Source organism: Primulina tabacum, chromosome 18 (genome assembly GCF_025594145.1).
Source record: "Primulina tabacum isolate GXHZ01 chromosome 18, ASM2559414v2, whole genome shotgun sequence".
Lineage (NCBI taxonomy): Eukaryota > Viridiplantae > Streptophyta > Magnoliopsida > Lamiales > Gesneriaceae > Primulina > Primulina tabacum.
Genome location: NC_134567.1, coordinates 26,102,993 through 26,113,365, shown reverse-complemented (window position 1 = coordinate 26,113,365; position 10,373 = coordinate 26,102,993). Strand labels below are relative to the sequence as shown.

At 31.2% G+C, this 10,373-nt stretch overlaps 1 protein-coding gene across 2 annotated transcripts; it reads right to left on the bottom strand.

The window, feature by feature from the left end:
• Nucleotides 1-3,597: 3,597 nt before the first annotated feature.
• Nucleotides 3,598-6,820, bottom strand: LOC142533221 (ADP-ribosylation factor 2). Of its 2 annotated transcripts, XM_075639907.1 has the most exons (7): nt 6,688-6,820; nt 5,753-5,921; nt 5,534-5,604; nt 5,221-5,340; nt 4,345-4,463; nt 4,162-4,243; nt 3,598-3,793 (listed from the first exon to the last, which is right to left on the bottom strand). In XM_075639907.1, the coding sequence occupies exons 2-7, from the start codon at nt 5,898-5,900 to the stop codon at nt 3,788-3,790; spliced, it is 546 nt and encodes a 181-aa protein (XP_075496022.1). In that variant the 5' UTR covers nt 5,901-5,921; nt 6,688-6,820; the 3' UTR covers nt 3,598-3,787. The 2 variants fall into 2 exon arrangements, with proteins under 2 accessions (XP_075496022.1, XP_075496021.1); XM_075639906.1 differs by lacking the exon at nt 3,598-3,793 and having other exon boundaries at nt 4,135-4,243.
• Nucleotides 6,821-10,373: the final 3,553 nt, after the last annotated feature.

The following is a 10,373-nucleotide window of genomic DNA, read 5'->3' as shown; positions in this document are numbered from 1 at the left end:
AATATAATATAAATAATACAAACAAAATATTAAAAAAATTTATTAAATTATCTTCTCAGACGTAATTATACGGAACTTGTAATAATATCAACGGACGATCTAATATCTGAAATAAATGACATGTATTATAAAAAAATTACACAAAAAAATTACTTCTTAATATATAATTATAATATTATCAACGAAATTAAACATTACATCTTCGTATCTTTTCAAATGAAATTGACAATAAAATCAACAAATAATATTAATATATGATCGAAGTAGAAAAGATGGATTTTGCATATATAAATCGGATGAAAGAAATAAGTTGCGAGAATGAATATGAAGACCAATTATTTTCGACGACGATGTAAAGAATACCCGCATTTCTGCTTAAAGAAGAAAAGAAACGGCTTGTTAGAATCCGTGACAGGTAATTACGGATTAAGCTTGGCGACGGTTTTTTGTTAAACCGTCGCCGATCTCCCTTTTATTTTTTTTTCTAAAATTCGTGTCCCCGCTTTCTTTTCCTTTTTTAAAAAAAAAAATAAAAAAATATGAATCCGGGACAGTAAGTCTCGGATTGTACTAGTTTTACAACACTTTATAATTTGCCATATTTTACAATAATTTTATTAATTTATAATATTTTTTAAAAAAACCCTTAGTTTGGAGATCCAATGGTCGCTCTGTTGGTATAAATGAATTAAGAAAAGTATTGAAAAGAAAAGTGATAGGGACTTGTCCCATATCAGAGAAGGAGACAACTTGGGTCTTCCTTATAAACTCTAAGTTTGAGTTAGGGGTTTGGGCCCCAACGGGTACCAGAAGTTTTTAGAAGGGGGAAGACGCTAATAAGCTGTGTCTTGGTGAAACACACACGCACGCTCTGCTCGGCTCGGCTCGGCCTGGTGCGGTCTTTGACAAGGATTAATATTTTTAGATCAAATTTATTTGGAGAATAAATTTTCAGATCACTGGAGCCGCAAATTGATGCGCTTGAACAGAGGTACGTGCGCGAGTGCGCCACATCCCGCGCGGATGCGCGCCTGTTGCTGTAACTCGGCCATTGGCAGAACAAGCCGCGCGCACCTTACTGTGCGCGCTGCTCGGGAAAACAGAACGTTGCGCACGGCCTCGTGTATTGTCGCGCGGTTGCGCGCGCATGTCTGGCCATGAACGCACCAAACGTTCTGCGCGGCTCTTGGCAGTCTAGGCATCCACTGAAGGCTGCTTTTGCCCCAACCAATGTATCCCTTGACTAGAGTTGTGACTCTTCTTCGCGTCCGGTCTGGAAAGACATGTCTTTTCTACGCAACCATTGATCATTTATAAATAAATCCCATCAGTCATTTTCGAAAATTGCTGGAAAATTCACTACACTTCTTCTTGCAATTTTCTGCTCATATTCATATCATATTGTTGCACCTTTTTCGTTTGGCACTTGAAAGCTGTTGCATATATTTAGTTCGCTGCTATCAAGATTTTTAAATGCTGCAAAGTTTTGATGTGAAGTCGTTGTATCTTGGGGACGATTGCCTGCAACGTATATCACTATATACGGGCAATTTCGTCTTGCGAAAAAAGAAATTTCCTTGCCTCGACTTGCTGTTGTTGTTGCTGCGTTTTGTTCGTTCAAGACATCCAGAATAATATTATCTAACACGCTCTAGATGATGTGTGAAAATTGACAAATAAATAATTTTTTAAAAAAAATTGACCTCTGGCTCAATGTCAATCAAGATTTCTGCATCTCTTTTTCCTGTTTGTTCGTTGTAATGAATCGTGCAACTCCTCAATATCGAACTCCAAAGAATGGCATCGGTGTATCTTTGAGTAACTTTTCTGCTTCGTTTGCCAAACTCGCACGGCCAAGAAGATCAACCATACAGGAATAATGCTGCCTCTCTGGATGTAGTCCACGTCGAGTTTGCATTGCACGGAACACAAATCTTCCTGAATGGCTGCAACCCGTTAATACACTCAAAAATGTTACTTTGTCCGGTTTAAGACCATTTTGGATCATTGCATCAAACATTTCAAGGCACTCAACTCCAAATCCATTTCATGCTAGTGCGCTGTTTATTGATGTAAAACAGATAACATTTGGGGAAGCAATTTGATTGAAAACATGCCGAGAAACTTTAACACCACCTGATCTAGAGTATGTACGATCTCACAAATCTTTAATATATTTATTAGGAAAACAATAAAAAGATGGAGAAAGGAAAGTGTACATGAGGATATTGTCAGCATAAGCCTGTATCTAATGGGTCAAGAAAACATGCAACCCAAACATAAGATTGTCAAATATGAATAATCAGTGAAACATTATCATAAACTTCAAACAGTATTTCTTTGTTGTATATGATTTCATATAAAGAAGGAAAACATGTAAAATCGGGCCAGTTAACTTTATAATTTTGATCAAAATTCATGATTTTCTTTGACTTAGTTTTTTTTAATTATTAATCTTTTTATTTACTATGAATGCATATTCTGAATAAAATTAAAAAAAAAATATGGATGTGATGCATTAAAATTTATTTAATCAACACTTTGCTGAATCTCTACATGAAAAATTATAATTTTGACCATATATGTTTGATATTTGCAATTTAATTTGACCATATATATCGTTAAATTTCAGTTAATTCGCATATTCTAATTTATGATAATTTTAGTATAGTTTGTAATTTATACACTTCAACTCTAAAACAAAACAAAAATATCAGACTAAAACTTAATTTTCACAATATAAATTACCAAAAAATAAAAATAAAAATAAAAAATAAATATACATAATCAAATTTACAATTTTTCATAGTAGATATTTATGATTTATGGATCCATTCCTTATTTATTTGCCGCCTTCCATTGTTGGTGTATCAATTATCATAGCTCCGTTGAGTTGCTCATGCATCAATTTTCTTATTTAACGCTGTAATAATTTCCTACCAATTCATCTCAATTTGTAAAACTTATCTTTCCAAAACACTGATCCAATTATTCAGCTCACCGATTATTTAATATATTCTGAAAATAGGGAAAAAGTTATAATTTAAAATATCTATCCCATTTTCTATCATAATTTCCGCGTTGAAATTGAATGAATAAAACTCACACACACACACACAAAAGAGGAAGCACAGCAATATATAAATTAAACGATTTTTAATAAAATAATTGACATAAAACAAAATCTTAACTAAAATATTCTTCATTTGGCAGGAAACAACGTGTGGAATTTTAAGATTGAATCGAAATAATTGTGTTTTTGGAATTTTAAAGTGCAGAAAGAAAAGAATAATTAATGGAAAACAAGGTTCAGATGTTCAACACACGAAGCATCTTGGACGAACAAGATTTAGACCATTCTCAGTGTTTGACTAAATTGTTTTAAAAGATTTACGAAGCTAAAAAATAAGCCATAAGAATTCATATAGTTAATTACAAAAATATCAAGATGAGATCAATTTATTTATAAAATAATCAAAATTACATCAGTACTAAATAGTTATATCTAAAATTATTTTCTCACTCGCTAATATCTTGACCCAATTCACTTAGAACTCTACGCTATCGATTTCTCTGATTACTCATTTTGTGGAAGTATGATAGGAGCATAATCTTGTATATATAAGAAGATAATTAGAGTAAAACAAATCACAGTTCGTCATACAAACTCCTAACTCAAAAACAACCATTTTCTAAGGAACAATCCATCCATGGTCACACGGCACAAGTCTAGAAAAAAACCCAAAAGCATACATCAACAACTCACATAAACAACTCCATAAAGCTTTTATGCCTGTAAAAATGGAGCATAATAAGAAATACATCATACAACTATCGATATCAAATAAATTAAAAGGCAAAAGAAAAGTTAGGCAATGTTCGTTAGCATCTTCCCAGAATGTTTTCATCCTCCCCAGAACAAACAAGTATACATAACTCTTCCCAAAACACTTAAAAAAAAGAACCACGCTACCTTACTTTTTCTGTTCAAACTTTGATTGATCTATTATATCACAGAATTGGACGGCCGTTAATTTGTAAAATTAGCTTAAAAATTATTAATACACATATCAATACACACACACATATATAAAATCTAGAATAAAATATCTGGAACATATCAAGAAATTGTTGTTGAGTAATGTTATATCAAGTACTTGCCTTGTTAGCTATGTTGTTAGAAAGCCAGTCCAGCCCCTCATAAAGCCCCTCCCCTGAGGTAGCACAGGTGCTCTGAATGTACCTGGAAAGAAAAAGGAAAACCAGGTTCAAAATTGCACATATCAAAATAAGCAACACATAGAAGTAGTTAGCATACAACGAATCCATGCCAACAATGTTTACCAGTGGCGTTGCCTGAGTGAATGAAGGCCAAGCTTGTCAGTTATTTCAGCAGCATTCATAGCATTAGGCAGATCTTGTTTGTTTGCAAAAACAAGTAATACAGCATCTCTCAGCTCATCCTGAATAAATGGCCAACAATTAGGGCTAAAGAGTTGGTCCAATCTTTAACTTCAGGAAATAATAAGGTTAATATCCAAACCATAGAATGTATGTCAACCATGTAAAGTGAAACTCTTTCATGGAAATTACTCATAGCAACCATAGGGTCGACTTATATCTTCCAAGTTCCAACTATCCTAAATTCAGGGTATGGTCCAATAATGCTCGGGTAAAGGTCAATAGAGGAAATAGAATTCCAACACACTCATCAGTCATGCCAATGGTTATATATAATTGGTAGATCGCACTTGTATGTCTCTAATCTCTATGTTCTAACCCAAAAATAATGCAGTTGTACAAGGAAGTGAAATTGATAAATATTCATTCACTCACAACAGCATTCAACCCCAGTTGCAATTCAAATTTCAATTTATTGTCACGTTCACATGATTATAGCCTTCATATGGTTAAGAGTTACAGAACTTTTGGCAAAAATATCACTATGTTTTGTTCTCTATCTTTAGGTCAAAGTGTTACACATGTTAATTGGTAATTTCTAATAACAGCAGCAACATTTAGAGATGTAAAAGGTCTTACACAAATACACTGTAAATCAATCAGCAGGTGATGTAGGAGCTATACCCAAATCAATACTATTCCTCATGGTTAGTAATTAATTATTCCAGAGTTCTTGAGTAATTAAAACATTGTTCAAAACGAATTAGTAAGTGGTTTGCACTGGGTAACATGTGGATACAGTGAACAAGGAATTATCACCTCATTCAGCATCCTATGCAGTTCGTCCCGTGCCTCTACAACCCGATCCCTATCATTGCTATCCACAACGAATATGAGGCCCTGCGTGTTCTGGAAGTAGTGCCTCCACAATGGGCGGATCTACAAAATGAAATAGCAAATTTAGGTTAAAGATTGCTGTTACAAGCATATGAGAGTTTCATCAAATAGCCGAAATCATTTTAGCATCCTATGGGATGAAAAATACTAGAAACTGAAGGTGCATAAATTCAAGAACTAAATTTGAGAGTTTAGATTGTAAAGACATAACTATTTATTGACCATGGAATATCACCTTGTCCTGACCGCCGACATCCCAAACGGTGAAGCTAATGTTCTTGTACTCGACCGTCTCCACATTGAAACCTGTAGTCCGATTTAAAGCCAAAGAAAAGTGAATACTGGAAAGCAGATCGAAAAGTCAAAAATAACATGATTGTATATTAACTTTTAGGCAATCAAGGAGAGCACGAGTAAAAAGAAAGAAATCCGAGTAGTTGAAGGAAGGGCATACCAATGGTTGGAATTGTAGTTACAATCTCTCCAAGTTTGAGTTTGTACAGTATTGTTGTCTTACCAGCAGCATCAAGACCAACCATAAGAATGCGCATCTCCTTCTTGGCAAAAAGCCGGCTAAAGAGCTTGGTGAATGTTAGCCCCATTTCTCTTTCTTGATTAGAATCCTTTGTCATCACGAAACATGGTCAACTTTATAGCATATACTTAGGCAACAATTCAAAGGACAGTTAAAATTACTACACTCACATATGAAATTCCTGTAGAAAGATGATACCATGAAAAGTGCATTGAGATTCCATTAGCATACAAAGCAACATAGCAACATCACTATAATTTTGTGACATTTCCTTTCTTATCTAAATATCTCACATTGTAATGAACCATCAATGTTTCCCATAGACACAATAATCCCAAGCATGTGCGACAATCCTCTTGACAGACATATTTCTAAACAAATTAACATCTTTTGGAAATTTGAAAATCAATGCAACAAACAGTAGGATCATTTATTTCACAGACAACTTGTTTAATCAATCATGAAACGAATACACTCCTAAATAAAAGGAGCCATAATATAAATCCAACAGACGACAGTTAAAAAAAAAACATGTTTCGAAATGCACACATCAATTGCCAGCATATAAAAAGGTAATATTAGTTTGATATGCTATGAATATCCTACAAAAGCTCTATCAAATCGAAACTTTCAGATCAGATAATTGAAGATACCAAACAAGAAATCACGAACCTACAAAAAAAAGCTCAAACCTAATGAATCGCTTTTACTTTACCACTTTTCAGTTAAACAAACAAAACAGGAAAAAATCCCACAAATCCAAACAAAACAAAAATAATCTAATCATAAACAATGTAAACACAATAACCTCTATATAAATAAATGAAAATCAGACGAGCAAATGAGCAAAATACCTGCAATCGTTAGATTTGGCGAAGCGTAAAACAGTGGCGACGCCTGGGAACAACGCGAGATGAGACTTAAAATATCTTTTTTCTTTTTCTTTTAAATGAATTATCAGACAAGTGGTTATTTATATTAGATGCGTACCTTTACCGCCTCGTAAAAAATCGCAGGATTTTTATGTTATATACACATTGTATTAATACATCTATTCTCTCATATTCATTTTAATATTAACACTCGTTATCTGTAGATCACGTTATCCATCTATTCACCTTATGCTTACTTTATATTAAATAAATTCAATTTTAACTTATTTACAAAATCTAAATTATTATTATTTTATATTAATAATAATATATTTTTATATATTTAGTACGTAAAATTATTTTATTTTATTTTATAAATATCATTTATTTAAAATTAAAAATTTATTATAAACTTTAAATGAAACAGTAAAACATATAAAAATAAATAAAACTTACATAAAACTAAAAAAATAAATAAAACTTGCATAAAAATAAAAAAATTTAAACTTAGGAGAATATGTAAAATATTAATTTAAAGATTGTTGTTGTATTGTGACCAAATATGTTCACTTTTCTTGCATACTCTTATCTTTCCTTAAAAAGCCTCCTCTTGGGATCCACAGGCCAAGGATAGCCTTCACGAAAGTGGCCCTTAAATAAGAAGAGTGAGAAAAAAATAAATAAGAAGAGCGGGTGTGAAGAGCTCGACCCAAACAGTACATTTTAATTTATTTTAAAATCCGAATTTTTTTTTAAAAAATGATAAATTTAAATTTTAAAAAATACATTAAAAAAGGAGACATCATCACGTGTGTTGGGCCACCATGGTTAATAATTCTCACGCCCTATCCAGCGCATGAATGTACGCGCTAAATAATGTGTGGAACTTACGGACACGTACTAAGATGAGATTATGACTACTTTTTATTTTTCGAAATTAAACTCGTTCATTTAAATGAACGAAAGTGAGATAAATACCGACGTGTGATTGTTTGAACAAACATATTTATTAGTTTGAACTTCACTCGAGAATTTAAACATTATTTTGAACATGAACATAGATGCTCTAAGGAGTGACGACGCTAGCTCCTGCGTTTCCCCCGTCATGTCTCCACATTTTAGTTCACAGTGAAAAGTATGTTGAGCTTGGCTGCTCGGTGAATCTTCTACCGTTCGATTTCGGATTCCCAAGGAGATCTTGCCACGTCATTTTTATTACGCCATTATCAAGATAATAATAATAAATCGAAAATTTATTTACGTAACTGAGATACATACTCTATTTTATTTTGTACTATTAGTTCAAAATTATGATGCGTATCAATTACCATGTAAATCAGTAAATGTTTATTATCTGATTTTTTTTTTTTATAAACGTACGTCGAGCAACGTATATTATTTCAGCTACCTGGGGGTAAGCATCAATTAGGATAAAAACAAAATTAATGGATTGATCGAGGTTTGAATAAATATAGTAAACGAACTAGGTCAAGTTATAATAAATAGATTATGAGTCCAATTATCGATTCCACGTAAACTGATATTTAATTACTATACTTTTTATCACTTAACTTAAGCTAGACAAAATAAATAAAAAGATAATATGTGAATTATTACTCTAAACTATTAAATAAAATAATTGCAACTAAAAACGACGAATTCAACTATCAAGGAGAGATTCAACTTCAAATAAAGAACTAACACACAACGATACCAAATTCAATTAATTATTTAATTCTTGACAATCACGGTGAAATCCTCAATTTATTTATTAAACGATTCATCGAGTTAATAAACATATTTAAATCTAGCATGCCGGTTATTTTTAATTGAATTTAATTAGATCTAAATGTATTAAATCTTTGTGAAATTTCAGTTTTCAGCTAAAACCGCACATTTAAACATAATACTATTTCTAGCCAGTTTAACTATGTGTTGGTGACGTCTTTGTTGCTATATTTAACCAATCATCTTCTGATTTGTGATTAATCGACAGACATGTAAATAGTTGATCAGGCTATTAACAAAAAATATTAAACCAACATCAATTAATAATTAAAATCAATAAAAATAATATATTGAAAATAAACCAAATATCAAACAATGTATTGTTTGGTCTTATTGTGGTCTAAGCCTAAAAAAATTTATTCCATAAATTCAAAACAGAAGTGAAAACTCATATTTAAATTCATAGAAAAAAACATAATCAAGAAAGAATAAGAGGGATTCTCAGCATTTTTTGGCGTGTGTTGAGAAATTTCTCATGCTTCTGTTCATTTCTGTTCTCAGCTTCCTCCCTTCACTTCTGCTCCCTTACGTACGTCTCTTCCTTTTCCTCTCTCTTCTTTTATCTGTTGTGCTCTCCTCTTTTCCCTTGCTTCTCTGCCTCTCTCTATCCTCACGCCTCTTTTGCGCTGTTTTTTTTTTCACGCTCTCATTCGCTCATGTACGCTGCCTTTTATATTTTTTCATAGACCTAATCTTCTAACTCCGTGAAACCCATGTCAATTTCAAAATTTGTAGATAAGATTGTAGATATTTTACTTTCAAAGATGATGCTTCATTTCTATCAATATCTGCACATATTTTATTCCAAAATTTCAATATTCTCAAATAAAATATAAGAATATTTTATTTCATTTTTTTTGGTATTTTGTTTCCTTTGAAATTTTGTAAAATCATCTTGTGTCTCAAATAAAATATTATTCATCTTTTATTCAAATCTATAATTATTATAAAATTAATTCAGTTAAACACAAAATTAGGGATAAATTCTAGATAATCACAAATATTATAAAATTAAATTCTTAAAATCTTTATAAGATTTGGCCTTTTAACCGACCGAAACGAATTAATTCGAAAGTTTCGATTTTATTTTTTAAAAAAAATTGTCAAATTGGTTAAGTTTCGGTATTTATTTTAAAAAAAAATTGGTTAACCGATTTAACATATATTTTTAATAATATTATTTTTATATAGATTTTAATATTTTTATATAGAATAATTTTTAAGTCATTGTTTAGTAAGTTTAATTTTTCTCTTATTTTCAAAATATTATAAATAAAATCGATAATTCCGAACCAAATTTACGTATTTTTAACTCTGTTCAGTTTTTTTATCCGTTTGCCTAAAAAAATTCGATCCATTCGACTATACCAAATAAAATCGGTTTGGTGCTACACCTAATTTCAGGAACATTACACATTTTTATTTATGAGATTAATCAATATGTCAATATTTACAATAAAAATAATAATATTTTTCATAGGTAACTTAAATAAATTATAAGTCTCATAAAATTGACATGTGAGATCGTCTCACGTGAATTTTTGTATATTTCGTTTAATCATTAAAAGTTGTAGGCTTAAATTGAGTATACTTATGGCTGTGTTTAGTTGCCAATATAGGATTAATAATCATATCTTTTATCCAATCGTTTGCTTGAAATTATTATTTATCTATATACGAAGAAAAAATAATGTTACACTCAATATATTTAATTTACCCACATAATTAAATTGTTTATTAAATTAAAAGAATAAAAATGTGATTCACCAACAAATCCTAAATTTTATCGATCATATCGAACAGTTAATTTAATAAATTTAGTTTTCTGTATTTTGTCCAAAGATTTGGTAAAGGCTCAAAGAACTCTGTGAAGCCTAGCA